The following is a 20,934-nucleotide window of genomic DNA, read 5'->3' on the forward strand; positions in this document are numbered from 1 at the left end:
ATGCATTGACGAAGTCAACAGTTGGATGTGTCAAAACTTTCTTCAATTAAACAAAGACAAAACTGAAGTTATTGCGTTTGGAAACAAAGATGAAGTTCTCAAAGTGAACACATACCTTCACTCTAGGGGTAAAACAACTAAACATCAAGTCAGGAATCTTGGTGTGACACTAGAGTCAGACCTTAGTTTCAGTAGTCATGTCAAAGCAATAACTAAATCAGCATACTATCATCTGAAAAATATTGCAAGAATTAGATGCTTTGTTTCCAGACAAGACTTAGAGAAACTTGTGCATGCTTTCATCACCAGCAGGGTGGATTATTGTAATGGACTCCTCACTGGCCTTCCCAAAAAGACCATAAGACAGTTGCAGCTCATACAGAGCGCTGCCGCTAGGATTCTGAGCAGAACCAGAAAATATGAACATATCACACCAGTCCTCAGGTCTTTACACTGGCTCCCAGTTAGATTTAGGATTGATTTCAAAGTATTATTACTGGTATATAAATCATTCAATGGCCTAGGACCTCAATACATTGCAGATATGCTCACTGAATATAAACCCAACAGATCACTCAGATCATTAGGATCATATCAGCTAGAAATACCAAGGGTTCACTCTAAGCATGGTGAGTCTGCTTTTAGCTATTATGCCAGCCACAGCTGGAACCAGCTTCCAGAAGAGATCAGATGTGCTCCTACAGTGGTCACATTCAAATCCAGACTCAAAACACTTCTGTTTAGCTGTGCATTTACTGAATGAGCACTGTGCCGCTGTTCGTCCGACTGTTTGTACTGTACTGTATTTTACACTCTATTTTTCTAAACTGTTTTAATTATTCTTATTTCTTTTAATTATTTTAATTTCTCCTATGTCAGCAGGGCATTTAGCCCGAAACTGTAAATGCCCACTCAGAAGGTGATAATGTGAAAGTGATTAATGTGGGTTTGAAAGTAGAACAGTATTTAAATGACGATATTAAAGTTTTCGTCTGAGAAAGAATGTGAACGCAGTGCTAAAGTGCTAAAGAAAGTGGAAAGAACGTGTGAGTAAATGAGGGAGAAAAGAAAGTTAAAGGAAAGTTGATAGATGGAAGTCGTAAGAAGATTGAAGGTTAAAAGAAGGTTGAAAGATTTAAGTCTTAAGGGAATCCTTTGAAAGAAAGATCTATAATAAATATTCTTTTTTATTTTTTAAAAGTACTGTATTTTATTTTATTTTTCTAAACTGTTTTAATTATTCTTATTTCTTTTCATTATTTTAATTTCTTCTATGTAAAGCACTTTGAATTGCCATTGTGTATGAAATGTGCTATATAAATAAACTTGCCTTGCCTTGCCTTGCCTTAGGTGCAATTATAGTATTACTATAGTTTTTTGGACAAAAAACTTTACAATTTTAGTGATTTATGACCTTTCCCACCCTGTTTCTCATCCTCTGATTCAAAAAGTTTGTTTTGGGGGTGTTTCCCCTTTAAGAATTCAGTGTTAACGCCCACTGTTATGATTGGCTAACGTCATTGGCTAAAAGTAGTTTTAAGATGAAATACATTACTTACAGTTTGCGGCCTTGTTGTTGGGCCCAGAATAGTTGGCACGGCCTGATCTTTAGGCAAAAGTTTTCTGGCAAAGCCAGCATCATAACTGCAATTTGTTCTCAAAACATTCATCCTTGAAATGTAGAGAACACAGCTTAAATTAACAATGCCGTGACTGGGACGTCAAAAAAAAAAAAAAAAAACTGCACCCATTTTCCCCTGACGTCTGGATCGTTCGGCAGCGTATTAAATCATTTTGTTTGTCCACAGCCAGGAACAGCACATTTGCGTGGCATTGCAATCTTCTTGTAAACAGACCCACTCGCTGCATGTCGACTGAACACCTGTGGGCGTGACAACGATGCAATGATGCAAAATGTGGCGTAGTTGTCTTGCGCTGGAGGCGGTCATATACAAACGACTGGTACGTCACTTCGTACCGTACCGTGACGTCACTTCTTACCGTACCGTGACGTCACTTCTTACCATGGATCCCCAACGAGCTGTAATAATTAGAGCTTGATTAAATAAATGCTTCGTTTATAATGGGGAGGACGTCTTAAGCTATGAAACTTGCAGGAAGTTTTAATAATACAAAGACCTCTTTTATACCAAAAGATCAAGGTAAATTTGGTTTCTCATGTCATGACCCCTTTAACTGGCTAGAAATTGGCTTTGGGAGTGCAATCTCTGTAAAAGAAGTTTAGAATTCTTATCCAAAAAATCAAAAGCAGCTGGAAAGGTAATGTAAACTTATTAGGTCAAAGGTGTGGAATCTGTGAATTGTAGCATAGAATCTGGATGCACACTATCAGTGTTGCATGCTTTATATAGATGCGTGTAGATGATTGCACGTCTTAAGCTATGTACAGTACAACTGGCGCCGTTGTACTGTGGCTGCCGTCGCATCATCCAAGTGGATGCTGCACACTGGTGGTGGTTGAGGAGAGATCCCCTGACATGATTGTAAAGCGCTTTGGGTGTACAGTAGTACATATGAAAGCGCTATATAAATGCCCGATTCTATTCATTCTATTCATGATTGGAGATGGCAGGTGTGTGTGGTGCACTAACCCACCTGGCACTGAAGGCCACATCAGATTTGATGCCCATTAACCCAGTTATGCCTTGATCCCCCTGGGCCATTTTAACGGTCTTGCCATTCCAGTTCTCTTATCGCCAACCAAGGTTCAATTAGCAGAGCTTGATGTCAATAACCTCAATGCTCCTCTCCTCCTCCTCTTTCTCTTCTCCCGTCGTTTCCCATCAATATTCACTGTCTTTTAAAAAGCTATTTAGGTCTGGCCCTTTCAAGCCTTCAGATAACCACCATGCCTACAGATTTGACCCCTGATCGACTGATGACACTTTCCTTTTACTTTCCTTTTACTTCAGTCTCTGTTAATCTTCATCTTTGTTTGGCTGTTAACATCATAACAGCACAATCTGTTCCACAGTTTTCAGTTGAATTGTGTTTTTTGCTGGGAATGTATCCTGAAAAATTTGCTAGTATGATTTGAACGGATAACTCATGGCAGCATTTTTGATTTGAGAGCCACTGCGTAGGTTTATCTCAATATAGTTTATAGTTCCATCAAAAAGGAAAATTGCCGTTATTTACTCACCCTCATTATTGTTCCAAACCTGTATTCTTGTGTGAAACAGAACACAATTATTATTTTTTTCAATACAATGAAAGGCACTGGGGTCTAAAACACTGAATCCCACTGATTTATTCTACGGACAAAGGTTTGGAATGCTCAAATTTACATTTTTGTTTGACCTGTCGTTTAAAATTTCAGTCGGCTTCTCACATAGTTATAGTATGGCTTCAGAGGACTTCATAGTGTACAAGTAAGTTGAACGACTTTCTTAATGTCACCTTCTTGAGCTTAACAGCCTGTAAGGCCAGTTCACACCAAGAACGATAACTATATTAGCATCCATACCAATGCATGATAATGTTTATTATAAATGTGTGTTGCAGTTTTGTCATCTGATGCTTTAAATAAGCAGGATGGATTGTGATTGGCTGTCAATGTTTTTAACTTTCATCAGCTGGAAAAAAAATAGTTCTGAAAGTGATTCCAACAATATCATTCCTCTGTAGTTATAGTTGTTATAGTGGTGTGGACTTCCTTACTATTCTATAAAACTTTATAGTTATAGTTATCGTCCTTGATGCAAACAAGTTTGAATTAGACTACAGTATAATGGCGCCGTGTGTTCGATTTCATGTGCAGCCAGCAAAGACAACTCAATAGAATTATGTGTTTGTGTGAACGTTGTTTTTGATTTCTTTCACTGTGGTGTGTGGTGTTTATTTTTTTCATTTTAATTTAGATTTCAAGCTCACAAATTGAATTTATTTTTCAGTGTTGCTGTTGGTTCACTAGTGGAAAAGGAAACACTGCTTTTCTTCTGTACCTGTTCTCTGTGCTCTTCTAGGGCAGAGTGCCTCGGCTATGTAAATGTATTCCATCATTCCGTTGACCTCCCAGGACTGCCGAAGCATGTCATTGCTTTTCTCAGCCTGCCTCTCGCTCTCTACCTCATCTGTCCGAACAGGCCACCTCTCCCCACCTGCAGACATCATGTTGGTTGTTTGACAGGCCTGCTGGCAGGGTATTGCACAGGAACCTCATCTGCAGCCTGTCTTCCTCAGAGGCTTCTGACATGAGCTCCAGACACAAGAGCGCATAACTAAACAGTCACGCAGAGAAAGCTTTCCCTCTGCAAGCGCATTCATTACATGCCAAGAAAGGGTCACCCTGCCGTGCCGTTTTTGGTAGTACGGTCATGTCTTGTGTCTATACGGTTTGGGATAATGGAGAAATCTGTGATAACGGCAAATCGGTCTCATCAGGAATTTCCTGTTCACCCGTCCCATGTGTTTTAAAAGTGGGTGTTGTTGTTGCGTGGAACCCTCATGGAATCTGCCCTGTGACTTCCACAATACCTGCTCTATAAGGGTATGTTTACACAACGTTGTCAAAACGATCTCCTTTCACACGGATCTGCAAAAATGACTATAAAGGCTGTTTTATGCATGCCAGGCCAGTAGTTGGTGATGTCACTGTCAAGAACCTCCTCGCGAACATGTAATACGCATGCGCATGACGTCACCGTTTCACAAATTCACATTTTTGTTATTTACATGGAGACTGTAAAGGCATCGCTTTCAAAACCTTGCACTTTGAAACCCATTTTCAAAACACCGTTGTCGTGTAAATGAACGGCCAAAACTAAAACTAAAGGTTTCACAGTGTTTTGTTGTCTGGTACTGACCCTGCTGGTATAGAGTACTGAAGGTGTTTCAGCTCCCAGCAGACCTAGAGTTCCTCCTGGATTAGCTGGGCTCTATGCTGCCCTCTGACCAGAAAAGAGGATTGAATTATGCTGTAAATTGAATCTAGCCACAGTATGTTATTGTGTGTTTCAAGTTTGTCATTTTGCTCTATACCATAGAAAAAGTTTATCCTCAAAAAAAGCCATTATCCCCTAAGCTGTTCAAAGTAAATAAATTAGGAGAAATTATAGAATGAATAGTTTAATAATTTAATAATTAAAATGTAATAAATATATTGGTGTTGTCACCATATCGGTTATCAGATGGTTATTCTTTCCAATATCAGTCGATGGAAATAATTATTGGTTATCTGGCATAATTGTAAAATTGGTGTGTCCCTGAAATTGAGAAAGTCTTAATATAAAGAAAAGTCTTAATATAGTTTGTATTATGTAGTAGTATCTGTTGTACACGATATTACAGGCACTCACCCTTTAGCCATGTCTGTATTTACTATATACAAGAGCTTATTTAGCAAAAGTAACATTTACTAACATCATTTGTTCCCTCTATTTACAGTGTGAGTGTGCTTGTCTGGTTGTGCTTGCTTAGTATAAATACCAAAAACATCACCTGAAGTACATTTGCTGGATAGGTGCGAATGAGCCTTCAACAGCCACTTTGGGGCCTTTCTGGGCCCTCCAGCTGTAGAGGGGCTCCAGATGACGACTGAGGAGCGGAGCCTGATTAGATCACTTGATACAACCTCTAACACTGCTTGAGAGGAAAAGAGGCATTTCTGGGATTGCTTATAGGATGACATCTCCTCCACACTATCTACCATTAGGGTAAGGTCCTGTGGGTCTCTTGTATAGGAAGTGGGTTTGGTTATTTGTCCTAGTAGTTGTTCCAAGTCCGATCCGGCTACCGTAAATGCTGTCTTTGAGTGCACGTCTGTCCCCGTGGATGTCCAGCAGCGTGCTAAGTGAAAAATGCGCCTCGCTCAGCGTTCGTTTTCTGCTGCGGCGGATGAAAAATGGAGCGTCTAAAGTCCCTCAAGAAGCTGATCCTATTGAAAATGTCAAGAGAAGTCAGCGAGTACATCACTTGACAAATAACGCATGCAAAATTTGACACTTCCGCCTTCAAAACGGCTGTCATAAGGAGTTGACCTTGCGTTTCATAATGTAAGTCAATGCATAAGAATAATTATTCATACCCTCACAGCCAGCCAGTCATTGTAGTACTTTGGCAGACAATGGGCAGAGCAGTAAATCAATACAAACATGATTATTGCCGTGGCAACCAGCTCCAACAAGTGGCTGGCATTTGGCTTGTTTGTTCCTGAGAGAACCAATTGATTCCAGATTGCGTATTCAACTCATTGTCTGATCTGTTGGTTTAGTGACGTACAGCGTAGCACAATATGAATACTTGATTCTGATCAGCTGGAAGGTGTGCAATAAAAACCGTTTAGTGCACAGGTAGTTCCAAGTCAGTTTAATCACAGTTTGATATTAATGCGCTGTTTTCATTGAAGTGCACGCACACATACGTCACTAGCACACAGAGAGCGGAGTTCATTCAAATAAATCTTACGCACTGCTTTATCTCTGTGTCTGATTCAAAGCGGGCAGAATGCTAGAGCTAACAAGCTGTAACTGACAAAATTAACCTTCAATTTTACCCTTACAGTCAAATGTTGCGCTGTAAACATCAATATTAACAGCTTAAGTTGTCAATGCTGGCAAATGACCATGGTGTAAGCAGGTTAATCCACGGCTAGATGTGTATTAAACCATTTTAATGCACTTTGCGAAGGCAACCACCCTCCACTTTGCGTCAGGCGTTTCTTTGCCTCCACGTGGCAGGTTGGTTTCTTCAAGAAACCGTTCTTCTGGATTCAATCTGTCCATTTTTTTTGTTTCTCTTCATGTAATCACAGACAGACTGGTGAGATCAGATCTCCGTGTTGAGCACAACCGGCTGTTGTCAGACTCTTGTGCATACAAACATCTCACTGGAATATTACAATTAATGGCAAAAGGATGTTTGGAAATGTAAACTGATATTTCCCACTTACACACTACAGCAAAACATTTTTAAAAAACTGGCTTAACCATTTTATTGGGTGAAAATACTTCTGCACAGTTCTATCTCTATCTCTACAGTATAACTAGAAACTAATGTTTGTTATTAAATTGTCATTGCTTTAGGTGTCAGAAAAGGTAATTTGAATGTAAAAATAGCTGGAAATTAGCACAAGGATGTATTGGTTTTCATTCATGTCAAATTATATATTGCTTTACTCTGACAAAGGTTTATTACAGCATGTTGAGAATCTTCTCAGTAGCGTAGAGCGGAGGGCAGAGAGGTGTGTGGATGATGTGGCCATCCTCTTAACGCAGAGGCATCCATCACATAGGCATGATGTATAAATCCCATTTCTATTGATCTGGTCTAGAGAGAGAGAGAGAGGAAGAAAGAAAGGTGTGGAGAATGGAAAGCCTTTGCTGACTGAAAGCGGAGGAGAAGATCCAAACAGATGATGAGTCAACAACACAGAGAAAAGGGGACAGACAGTGACCCCACTGAGCAGCCATAAGCTGTTTGCGCAGCAGTTTTAATTGCCTTTTCTCTTTTTAATTAAAGCTGCTCTGCAGAGAAAGTAGAGCTGGGAAAAGTGATTTATATTTCATTTGTGTCCGGCAGTTTTACATAATTGATTTGTTTATCCACAGCATTGTCTCTCGTTTGGTGTGGTTATTGTAGTTTGGTTTCTTTTTTCCCCCTTTTTTTTTTTTAGGATTGTGAATTGTGGCCAGAGAAAAACAGCTTGTGTGTTTTGTATCTTTTGGCAGCACAATGCAGAGCCCAGCTTTGGCCTTCTGCATGTTGGTATGGAAACAGTCTACATACCTGCCGTCACCTGAGCTGGAATTCCAAGCATTCGGCACTGCAGTCTGACCTCAGGGCAGTTTTTAAGCCCTTCAGATGAATGTCCTTTGCTCTTGTTTTCGTTGTAGGAGAAAGCGCTGCTTTGAGGCCTTTTTGCTTTTCTGACTGTTTTGAAAAATAAAATAAAAATGTATTCTGTAAGTGCATTAAATTGATCAAAAGGGACAGTAAAGACATTTAATGTTACAACAGATTTCAGTTTGAAATAAAGTTCCTTCAAACTGTCTACTCAAAGAATCCTGAAAAACTCAGTATCCCACTTTGTTTTTGATCAAATAATTGCAGCCTTGGTGAGCAATGAGCATAAGAGTCTTTTTAAAAACATTCAAATAAATCTATAGACCCCACATTTTTGAACAGTAGTGTATATTTTTCATAACTTATATTTTTTATTTTAATGATAAAATTAATATCATGTTTTTATTTATAAATAGCTCCTGCTATTTATGTATTTACTAATTATTTAATAAGGTCACTCTGATTGTTGCCTATTAGCTTCATTTAGTTATGAACCTGTTTTTTTTTGTTTTGTTTTTTGCAAATATGTGAATTTGAATATGTGATTACACTACAGCGTGTGCCCTCAGGAAGTGCCAGTCCCTAACCTTAACCCTCAAAGGTTTTGTGTGTCTGGCCTTTTGAATGACGTCAAATGCCATGACCATTTCCTCCGTGCGATGTGATTGGCTGTTCCTGACTGACAGGCTGTTTGTCAGTGGCTTCCTGTAATGTGCAGTGTCACCAGGCGGATGCTCCTACTCTGCCGGCCTCACTGTAATTACTTTGCATGCTTGACTGACTCTCTCCATTAACGCCAGAACACTCTCAGCACCCACTGAATTATTCCATCGATCCTCTTTGTTTTTGACTTCTCTTTTTTTAATTTCCCTTCTGTTTCAAGCCGAACTGTCAGAATCGCAGCGGAATAAAGCCATTATTTTAAATGGGATTATTTGCAAACCCATTATTTACAGGGTGAGAGGGAATCATTTTCATGGTAACAGTGTTTACAGCTTTGTTTGACCTTCCTTTGAGACAAATGAGATTGTTATTTGTCAAAGATTTGTGCCTTTTGTTTTTTACTAAAGTCAGTTCTGTATCGTCAACAGCCTCATTGACTGCGATACATGCATCATATTGTATAGGCCTATATACTATACACTGTGATGATCATGATATCATAATTAGATCCAAATTAAACCACTCCAAACATGTGACACTCAATGTGTCGTCTAGAGAGTGAATATGCATTTCAACTTTTTTCTTCTTACTTTTTTTCTTCATTTCTTCAGAATTAATTTGTAGGGAATGAATGAGTAAATCTAGTATAACTAAATAGATAAGTCAATATAGTGAATTACGTCAATTAAAAGTCAGTATAGTGAAAGTCAATGAATATAGTGAGTCAATAAATGCATAAATATAGCAAAGTAAACAAATGAATGATACAACAAACTAAAGTTGATGATACAATATCATGATCAAATGTTTTTACGATTTGTATTGATTGTGATTTGAATCAGTGCAGCCCTGTTTGTCAGTATGTCTCAGTATCGCATTGATCGCATCCCACCTAAATTCCTCGGTCTGAGACCCCATTATGACATCATCAGCCCATTGACCAGCTCTCGCTATAGAAACACTTCACATTTCTTAGACCGTAATAGCAGGGGTGAGGATGAAATAACCTACGCATCGTTTCATGACTCCTCCTGTGTCATCATCTCCACTCTCGCTCCCTGCATACTCAGTTGATTGCAGGATACTATGGAAAATACAAAAGTTCGAACACCATGTCATGTAATCCTGCATATTGTCCTGGCCAGTCACGTCCCTGTGCTTCATCTGTCCATGCGCTGCGCTGATGTGGGCTGGCAGAACAGGGTCTAGCTGCATTGCTGTTTGCTGTACTGATTTGTGTTCGAGATGTGCAGAGACGGGCTGATTGTGACCTTGTACCACTGTCACTCCTCACCGAGATGGTAGTGTGGCCTGCAGGCCAATCATTTCCATCTACCCTGCTGCTCTTTTCTCTGGCGTTTCTTTTCCTTTTACAGTCTCTCCTCCGTCGCTCCCTCGCTGTGGCTCTGCTTTTTGCACTCTCCTGGGAAACGAAGTAACCCATATTAGCAGCCAATAGTGTATTCACAGTATGCAGAGATGCGCATTACCCACATTTCTGCTCCATATAGGTCACCGGGGATGGATTTTGTGCTGGAATGAATCACACTGAGGAAACGTTTCCGAGCCTCTAAGTATTGTGCATTATTAATTGTGAATTACCCCCACTCCGTTGTTCAGTGTGTTTGGGAATTCTGACTGTTTTCTTTTTCACTATATTGTCCTTGCACAATTTCTCTCTTGTCAGTGCTTGCCTGTTACAATATTCCCACAAGACATGAATTTGAGCTTTGAATGAATTTTCAAGGCTGCCTTTAAAATTTCAAAACCATTTTTTCATTTGGGAGTTGAAGGGGATTAATAAGCTGTCCAGTATGGCAAAACTTAGGATGCTCTTTGAAGAGAAAATTTGATTTGCTGTCCTCTCTGTCTTTTTCTTCTGAGGGCTTTAGATTGTTTGCAGCTCCGGAGTCAAACAGTTGGAGCAGCACAGAACTTAATATGATAAAGCATAAATGTGTCCTACTCGGAGTCGGATCTAAGCAGAGAGATATGGATTTGAACACAGCAGCTCAAACACACTCCCTTCAATTGCCCAGTAGATTTAACAGAAATCTGGTACTGCACGATGTTCACTTCTCTAAGAGGAGATGTGCTGAGAAAACTTGATTAAATCTTGCTTGTAAAGTAACCATTTGGCTGAATGATAAACAAAACATTATCAGTCTTTTCAGTTCCTCCAACACTGACTTGGATGACAATATTTAAACTAAACCATCGAGTTTAGTGAGTCTATCAAAGTGTCTGCAAACTGTCCGAACTTAATTTAGCTCTGAGCAAACTGTGCCAACTGGCCAGCAGGGCAGCGTTCCATGAGCTCTGTTTATCATCCTAGATGAGCGAAAGAGGAGCAATCAGCAGTTCTTATCCTCCGGTGGACTGCACTGCTTACTGTAATTGTTGCTAGGCTACTGTATGGGGAGCCGCTTGCATTTTAATGGTCCTCAATGGGCTTTGTAATTGAATTGCTATGCAGAAGAGAGACAGACCCACTGATTACAGGCTGATTGCATGCTAGGAGAAAAAAAACATTGTGTTCAATTATTCGCCATGGCTTTATTTCTTGGCACTCTTGGATGATGCTCGGATCCCAGGAGGGGCTGTTTGAGGGTGACGGAAAAGAGTGCTTGTATTCCCAGCGTTCATTAACTTGTCCAGTGAATGTCGATGTACTTTTCAGCTTGTTTAGCTTTATTGATTCTATCTAGAGCAATACTTGGAGACTAGAGAAAAAAAATTCTGCTCAAGTTTCTTTTATTTTTATACTGATATATATATATATATATATATAGATTGTATTATGATCAGCAGCTGCTGCTGAAGTGTTTACTGCTTTTGTGTTTATTGAAGTGTTTATTGTTTTGCTTTTCTGTGTCATTCTAATCAGTGTTTTTGCCTCTGACTCCTAGAGACTTTTTTTTTAAAGTTTACTCACTCCACATGTAAGTAAATAAATAAATAGTCACAGTCTTTCAATAGTATTGTAATTTTACAGTTGTACATATATCTAAATAAATAAATAAATAAATATAATTTTTTATTTATATTTTTTATTTATATTATATTTATATTATCTGTATTATATTTATATTATTTTTTATATTATATTTATATTTTTTATTTATATTATTTATTTATTTATATTATTTTTTATTTATTTATATTATTTTTTACTTATTATATTTATATTATTTTTTATTTATTATATTTATATTATATTTGTTTTTTAGAAGGTTAATGTGACCAAGCCATAATAATAAAGGCTTTTTAACTTTTGCAATTGAGAGTGCCTTGGAGTTCCTTTTTTCCTTTTTGATTTTTGGCATTTAGTTTCCCATCCAAAGAGCACCTCGTTTTTAACCAAACTTTGGAGTCCAGGAAGCGCTCCTCTACCATACCTTTTTTCATTGCAGTGAAATGATATTACAAAAGTATTTCTTATTTGGTTTAACAAATTTTATAATAATAATGTTCACTTTAAATTAGGGTCTAATTCTCATTAACTAACTATTAACTGTGACTTGTGCCTTAATAAACTCCTAATTACTGCTTATTAATAGTTAGTAAGGTAGTTAAGTTTAGGAATTGGGTCATGCAGAATAAGGCATTCATATATTTTATAAGTACTAATAAACAGCCAATAGCCGAGGAATATGCATGCTAATAAGCAACTTGCTAATAGTGGGAATTGGAGTATCATTTTTTTTGGGGGGGGGGCCAAATTGTGCAGTCCTAAAAAATAAAGATATAAATATATATATAAAAAAAAATATATATATATATAGATCGAGATATAAGCAAAATCTTCGATTTTATAAAAAAATAAAAATAAAATCATGCAGTCCTGTAAACATTGTCAGTTTATTACATTTTTGTTTACGTAGCCATGGTGTAGCCACATTCAAAGCGTCCAAACTGAATTTGAAATCTGAATTTAAATGTAGTAGTATATGACAGCGTGCACTGAGAAACTGTCTTTTTTTTTTTTTTTACTTCTCATTTGCATAACATTGACTTCTCAACTTCTCAACGCTTACTGCTTGCTCTACTCCGCCATCGATCCCACAAATCCCTTGCCGCTCAACTCCCATAGAGAAAGAATTAGAATATCCCGCTCAGCTCTGCTCACTCCTCACAGTGTATGGTAAACCAAAAGTCTTTGGATGAGGTGTAACTTTCCTCTCATCGGTGTGTGGCTAAGAATGTTTTGGCTGGCTTTCCTCAGCCCTTATGTGGTCCTTTATACCTCGTGAAGTGTTTTGCTGATCAGCTGCTGTGAAATGACAGATTGGAGCGGGCTGGTGTGCACGCGTTTCCCCCGCTCAGCACTGCTGCAAACACCGAATAAGCTTGACAGTGTTTAAATGCTCAATATTAGCAAAATATAGCCGTGCAGCTCTATTTTCCAATTGTAGATCTGTTCTTAGTATCTTTAAAATGTATTTTTGTGTGCTTGCCTGAGAGGTCAAAAGTTTGCACTGGTGCGATTTGGCGGTGGCGGCAATCCAAGGCCAGTCGAAAGAGCGCTCAAAGAGTCAATTTAGTGTTATCAGGAATGCTCACCTTGCACTGTGCCTCTGCAGCCATGCGGAGAAGCCACTAGCGAATTGGTTTCAGTGGGAATGGAGTGAGGAGAGACTCACGCTTCTCTCCTGCATCTCAAACAGTTGGGCTATCTCATTAAACCCAGTTGTTTCCCTGAAACCCCTTTGTCTGTAGTCCTCTCAGCTCAAACATGTAATGCTGCAGAATAAGGCTGTGAGACGCTGTCGAACGGCAACATTCATCAGCAGTTGGCTTCGCTTGCACTGTAGGCATATTGCAATTTGCTGTCGCTGAAACTGCAGAAACGAACTGGAAATCTGACATGTTAAGGCAGCCTCTTGATTACATATTCAATATCTGGTCTCTGTTGCTAATTAGGCAATACTAGGAGATTGAATGTTCAATTAGTGCCTTTATTTATATTATGTCTCATATGTATGTTTTTTCATCATTTTAGCCACAGTGCTTTAATTGTGCTTTTGCTACAACCCTGCCGATGTTTTCACTGGCCCGATGCTTTTGTTGTTGAATTGATTTACATATATTTTTTTTTTGACATTTTTACAATTTATTTTACCACTTAATATTATTGTATGTCTGTTAATTGTACTATTTATAATTGTATAGTTTTTATTATTGTATAAGTTTTTTTTTTATAATCTTAAATGTTAAATATTACTATAAATATTTTAAATACAATTTATTTTGATCAAATGTTATCTTTACAAGAATATTAGCAACAAAAAAACAAAAATGATTATATTATTGTACAGGACGGTCATAAACTCATAAACACTCACTAAAAAATAATGGCAAATAATTCAAAACATGACATTTTGTAATTTATTTATTTGAAAATTGTCATTTTCAACTTATATTTACCAAAACTATCACAATCATTCTTGCAATTTCTATACAACTTCATTTATGCAGATTATTTTACCTAGCTGACACGGAGAATTCAAACCAAGTAGGACAAAGAGGAATGTTATTTCCTTTGGTGTTTGAAGTTTGTGGCCTTTAATTTCATGAGTAGGATTGGAGGAAGCAGACCCATGTGTTACGGAGCGTTACGGAACGAGTGCTATTCATCTTCATCCTCCCTCTTTCATTCCTGCTCTGTTTACTCTGGCAGAGAGCGAGCGATTCTATTACTATTCCTGTTTGTAACCTAGTGTTGTTGAGCGATGCCATTAGGAGTCAGAGCGCTAGAAATATACTCAAGTATACAGCATTTATAAGATACGTTTTTAAATCCAATAATCCTCATTCATGAGGGCTGTTACTGCAGATCTAGGTCACAAAGACCAATGGCTGAATGGAACTGCGATTTATGAAAGCACTGACTTCATGAAGCTCACATATAATGCAATGCAGTGCAATACAGTGTCTATGAGGTGAGAATAGTATGTATTAATAATGAATATTATGTAGATATTTTATTAGAAACCAGTTCTGTCAAGGTCAAGAGTATTTAGTATCTTTGTTTAGTTGTAGACTGTGTGTTCTTGAGGTTCTGGATTGAAATCAATGGCTGAACACCTGCTGATGGTAAAATAACTCTCCATTTTCAATTTGGAAGAAAAGAGGATTGGATTTTTCTTTTGAATGACAGCTGAATCTATTCACTGGGGCCTTGAAAAGCAGCACTGTCTGGCCCATCTGCTCTCTGTGTGTGTATGTGAAGCTACAGTTATTGTGCTGTGGTAAGGGACTGTGCATGAGTTGAATTTCTGGCCATTATTGGGGCCTCTAAGGTGGTCTTGTCATTTGCCTGACAATCTCTCTTTTGGACTTACAACAAATAGTCAATGACATTTATCTTGTTACGGTGAATCCTGCATCTCAGGCTAAGCATTTCTACAGAAGCTATTCTGATTTCCTTTCCTTCTGACATTTAACTGTCAATATATCTTCATCTTTGGTCTGTTTACTTCCCCTAGTGCTTTGCTGTCTCCATCCCTCTATCTGTTTATCTGGTGTCTGAAGGAAGGTGGGCTTGGGGAAGGGTGTTGCTAAGTGTCGAGGAGGATGAGGCAGATATTTGAGGCGACATGAGTCACGGCACTTTGTTAAAAGCAGGACCATAACTAACATAGACATTCAGATGGACATTGTGCAGCTAAACATTGTTTGACAACAGCAATGTCCAGTGGTGCAAACTACTCAGCTTTTGTTTGTTTTACATTTTAGCTATTTTGAATTGAAAATGTTAGGCTGTCATTAATGTGATTCATTTTAGTTTGTACCTAAAATCAATTCTACCCTATCTCCCTGTGATGTGATGTTAGTTGTGAATGCTGACTTGAAAGTGGGACTAATGTGTTAACAAGCAAAGGGGGGATGGGAACATGAGGATGAAGACATACCACATGTTCCTGTATTAGGGAAGCCACTGCTTGCTTTTTTCTCTCTGTAAAAATAAATAAATACTGGTTACGCTGTATTTTAAGGTGTCATTGTTACAATGTAATTATGTATTTAAGTAATATTAAGCAACTACATGTAGCCTAGAGTTAGGGTAGGATTAGAATTTGGTTAAGGGTTAGTTGCATGTAAATATGCACAATTTACTGTTATTACAATGGTCAGTACATGTAACATATGTAACAAGGACACTGTAAAATAAAGTGTTACCAAAATACTTTGTGCATAGTGAAATCTGGGTTTAACTGTTCTTGTCACAACTTCCGACTCCAATGATTTATGAACAAAACCTCCTTGTGACTCCGGAATGGGGACAGACCACCTCGACTGTAAAACTCCATGTGATTGTGATTTTTGGAATTGTGTTTGCATATTTCACTGTTGACCTGTGCTTAAACTAATACGCTTCTGTGGGTGGTTTAATGACACTGAGCCCATGAGTTGCTTTGGTAGTTGACTGTACTGCCTTTCTTTACACAGTGTTCTTTATTATGGTCATATTGCTCACTTTAATAGCTATAGTTGTCTCATAAGTGTAGAACCGTTACTTGAGGGAATCGTATACTGTTTTAGGTACACTTAATAAGGTACACTCAAATAAAAACAAAACTTTCATCTTTTTAAGATTTATATTTCCCAACAATAAATGTGAAATATTTAAAATAACTGGTTAATTTAAAATGAGTTTCTAAAGCAAATTATTCATTTTAAATTAGAAATGTACTTGAGCTGCAAATCATCATATTCAAATGATTTCTGAAGGATCATGTGACACTGAAGACTGTATTAATGAGGCTGAAAATTCAGCTTTGCCATCACAGGAATACATTTCTTACTTTCTTTCTTTAAAAATAATTAATTTAGAAAACAGTTCTTCTAAATGGTAATAATATTTCATATTACTTATTTTACAGTATTTTTGATCAAATAAATGCAGCCTTTATGAGCCTAATTTCAAAAATATACAAAAATTACCAACTCAACTTTTGAACTGTATTGTACCTAGTGCTAATGTTTATAGTTAAGCTGAAAAACAGCATGGAAATCAAGTCAGTGTTTAACATGCCTTAAAGTCCTTACGTTTAAAATGGAAGTACTGTATTTTATCAGTGCCTTTAAATGGATCGAAATCACATAGTGATGGTATGAGGTGTGCATGACAGTCCAGCAAAAAAAAAAAAAAAAAAAAAAAAAAAATATATATATATATATATATATATATATATATATATATATATATATATATAATGTATTATGTAGGCTATATATATTTATATATTTTTTTCAGATTAGGTGCTTAAAAAAAACAAGATTAATAGATAATAAAATATTTTTTAACAAAACAAACATGCTCATTGAGTTTCATTGTTTTGCCCGGAGTAATCAAGGTTTAGGTGTAACTACACTAATGTCAACAAAGCCTCTCCTTTGCACTAATTCATAGCCAATTAAAGAACAATAGTTTTTTTTGTGAAGCATTTTCTCTGAGTGTATTTGTTTGGATAAACACAAAATGCTGGAATTGTGGTCAGCTTTTCTTAGAAATATCTTACATGATTGTTAAAGATCTTTAACAATCATGTAAGATATTTCTAAGAAAAGCTAACCACAATTCCAGCATTTTGTGTTTGAAAACAACAGCCTTATTTTAGTATTTCATGACTTTTTGCCTGTATTCCAGCATACCACTCTTCTCTAAGGACATCATTTGTTTTCTTGGGTTGACTTATGTCCAGAGTTGGAATATTTGATGCTATAGCCTAAATATATTCATTGAATATTTAGTTTTTGTTTTGTTTTTTTTCACAACAATATTCCAAGTTTTGAACCTTTTCCCCCAAATGTCTTGAACCTGAACCTAAACACAACCTATGTTTGTTTCTCTTCAGGGCCGACATGTCAAAACAGGTCAACTGGCTGCTATCAAGTGCATGGATGTCACAGGGGTGAGTTTATTTTCATTGTTCTTTCCATCTTGACCCCTTATTATACTCTGAAGCTGTTGAGGTCTTGTCTTTCACCGTCAAGATGTCAAAACCTCTTGAGTGAGTCCTCGGCTCAGATCCGCAGGTTTATTTTAGGCTTAGTTGGTCTAATTTTTGACGTTTTATTAAATCCATATATCCTCTAGGCTTGGTTTTCCCCTCATTAGTTCTCTGGATGCTAAAGTAGACGTCGTCTTAATTACCTTTGAGCATCCCTCTTTACAGATCAACGCGCTGCTACATTTCTCTCAGATACGGTAAATGCTTAACCCAGTCGGTAAATGCTTAACCCAATCAGAATTTCTTTGTAGCATTTGTCCCAGCTGGACCAATTTTATTCAGAAATAGAAAACAACTATTTATTAACTAAATTCATTTAAAATTGCGTATTTTTATTTTGAGTTTTATTTCATTGTTTATTATTTCATTATTTTTTAAATTCATTTTATAACATGTTGTTAAAACGGTAGTCATGTTTCAAAGCATTGTTTCCCACGATTTTAAGTCCTGTGTAAATGCATTGATGCCGCTTCAGATTTGGTTTCTGTGCAGCTTTTTCTGTGTAAAGATGGCTAGAGCAGAAAAGATCAGACTATGATGCCTCATATGTTTTTAAAGTAGAGTTTCTTGAAATGACAGTTATTTTGCTGCAGTGCTAGCATATGATTTGGGAATAATTTTTTTAATAAGCCGCAATATTTCAGTCATGTCTGCTCTTTTCAACAGCAGATTTTTCCAGTCTCTCTCTTTATTTTTAATCTAAAGTCAATTTAGCATTTAATAAGCTGTTGTAGAATTTGAAATAGCGTTGCAAATTCAATTCACAAGCTGTTATGATTTCTCTGGCCACCGCTGGTTGTATATGTAATGGCCTGTGGCTGCCCCCGTTATTTCAGGATGAATAACACTTGATTAGCAGGTTACATGGATCCTTGTTTTGTTGGATGAACAGTCTTCCCATTACTATGTACAATGTACTGTGGTTGTTACAAAACCTATTCAGCCGCCTTCATAGACTCCGTATAGACAAGTATCCTTGTGCAACATGGTCAGTTATGTCTTAAGTGAAATGAACGTAAACCGTTGAAAAGAAAACGCGTGTGTAACGGTATGTTGGATACGTGCAGCTCTTAAAGTGACAGCAGCCTAATAAACCTACTGCTGTCTTTGTCCTTAATGTTAATAAAAAAAACAAAATCACTCACTGCTCTTGACTGGTTGAGCCCTGATGGAGCAGCTCTAAATATTCACTGTGCTATTACAGGGTTTCTGCGGGGCATTAAAAAGCATGGATTTAGCAAAAATTAAGGCCTTAAATGGCATTAAAAAGCATTTAATTTGAATCCTACAGGCATTAAAAATGTTGATAGTTTTGAATAATTTTATATTATCTATTTATTTGAATACAGCCTTCATAATTAATAATTTTTATTTGTTGTCGCAAAATATGTATGTGTGGCGAGCAGGACGAGGCCGAGGTCCGTGGGAGAACGGCGTGAGGCCAATGGCGTGATTGAGCGACACTTGCTCGACACACCGGTCTCGATCTCCACTGTCGTCGCTCCTCCTTTATGCTTCCGCTCCTCCGTGAGAGATATAAGACCGATGTGTCGCGCAGGTGTCACTCATTATCAATCACGTCACCGGCCTCGCACCGTTCTCCCACGGCCCTCGGCCCCGTCCTGCTCGCCACAGTATAGTGTGATAAACTCGGAACCGGTGTTACAATATATTCGGTTCCTGAAATATTTAGTTCCAGTGAGTGGAGCTACCATGAATATTTACGAGACCATATCGTGGGCGGGGCGACCAATACTACAGGCGAGTGGAACAGAAATTATTAGCGTGAGCGCCTCAGATCGCGTTTTGTCCTAAACCATTCCTAAATAAATAATACATAATTTATCGCTTTTATAGCAGGTGTTTCTCAGTACTCTGTGTTTACCTGAACTATTGCCAACCTGATCTTGTAGGAAGTGTTGGAAGACAACACACCTACAATAAAGGCATATTTACGGGGAGGGGAGATACTGACCCTCATTCATAAAAAGATGCAATTAAACAAGTATTTGAAATATACTGTCTTTATGTTGGTTCTACATTAATATGGAGATTAACTTTGAAATGCATACATTATAAAATATTAGGGCTGGGAATCGATTAAAAAAAATTAACTAATTAATTGCACAATTTCTGTAATTAATTGCAATTAATTGCGCTTCCCCCAAGCTTGTAATCATCAATATTTAAACTTAGAATCACCTAATTAAACAACACAGGAAAAAAAGGGAACAGAAAATAGCCCTATATTAAAATATTAAACATCAATATATCAAAATATTATTCTTTTTCAATAATCAATCAACATAATCAATTTAACAGATTATTATTATTATTATTATTTTATTAATTATTAAAACAAAATATAGTCCTACAAAGCTATTATTACCAGAGCATGTGATCAGAGCAGGTCATTTTACCATTGTTGCCCAGCATGGCTATAACAGCTCAGCAAACAGAAGTCAACAGAGAAATTTCACGTTACTTGAGTGGACTTTACTTTTCCAGTGCTTAGTACATGATTGAAGCCTTTGGGCCGTTAACGACAGAGCCGCCGACACACACACACACGGAACGGAGAGCTCGCCGCTGCTGGGCCATTAACGACAGAGCCGCACACGCACACGCACACACACACACGTACGCACACACGCACACACACACACACACGCACACACACACACACACGGAACGGAGAGCTCGCCGCTGCTGGGCCATTAACGACAGAGCGAGCCGACACGTGCGCGCGGAGCACAGAGCGCGACGCACATACCGAGCGGAAAAGACCCGCTCATGAAAGCTGCCCGAGAATGAAACCTGACCGCCGAACATGGAGGGGCGGGACGGCATATTTCGGCCTTTTTAATAGCAGACGCAACAGGAAATCATTCAAACGAGGCAAAAAAAAAAAGTGCTGCGTCAATTGCGTTATTTTTTTTAACGCGTTAAACATTTCAAATTAATCGCAAAGATTAACGCGTTAATTCCCCCAGCCCTATAAAATATATAAACTAAATATATACATAAGTGTGTTTAATTTATATATATATACCTGAAGATACCTGCAGAAACCCTGTATTAAATTATTAAATTAAAGATAAAATATGATGGAGCAATAATATGAACAGTGAAAGGAACAGTAGCTCCTACAATACATTTTAACAGGCAAAATTAGGCATGAAAATAACTTAAGTAAATATCTATTTTCTAAGCCAAATAATTTGATTCATATTCGTTTGGTTTCTCTACCCAATATTTTTAAAAATTAAAAATGCTATGAAAATACAGGTATCGGCAAGTACTAAAAATATCAATGCATTCCTAGTTTTAAATGATACAATGATTTTAGGCATCACAACATGCACTGTGTAAGAAATGCATATTCATTTTGAGTTTTGCTAAAGATTACATTTAACAGTTAAGTTAACCGATTACATTTAAATTCATGTCT

At 37.5% G+C, this 20,934-nt stretch overlaps 1 protein-coding gene across 7 annotated transcripts in view; it reads left to right on the forward strand.

Annotated features, from left to right (window-relative positions):
* tnika (TRAF2 and NCK interacting kinase a) overlaps positions 1-20,934 on the forward strand; it is a 94,577-nt gene that overhangs the window by 28,427 nt on the left and 45,216 nt on the right. For all 7 annotated transcript variants that reach the window (XM_082171972.1, XM_082171973.1, XM_082171975.1 and 4 more), the window contains exon 3: positions 17,328-17,384. In XM_082171972.1, the coding sequence (XP_082028098.1) occupies positions 17,328-17,384 (57 nt within the window). The remainder of the gene's footprint in view (positions 1-17,327; positions 17,385-20,934) is intronic.

The sequence above is a fragment of the Leuciscus leuciscus genome (genome assembly GCF_965113295.1).
Source record: "Leuciscus leuciscus genome assembly, chromosome: 6".
Classification (NCBI taxonomy): Eukaryota; Metazoa; Chordata; class Actinopteri; order Cypriniformes; family Leuciscidae; genus Leuciscus; species Leuciscus leuciscus.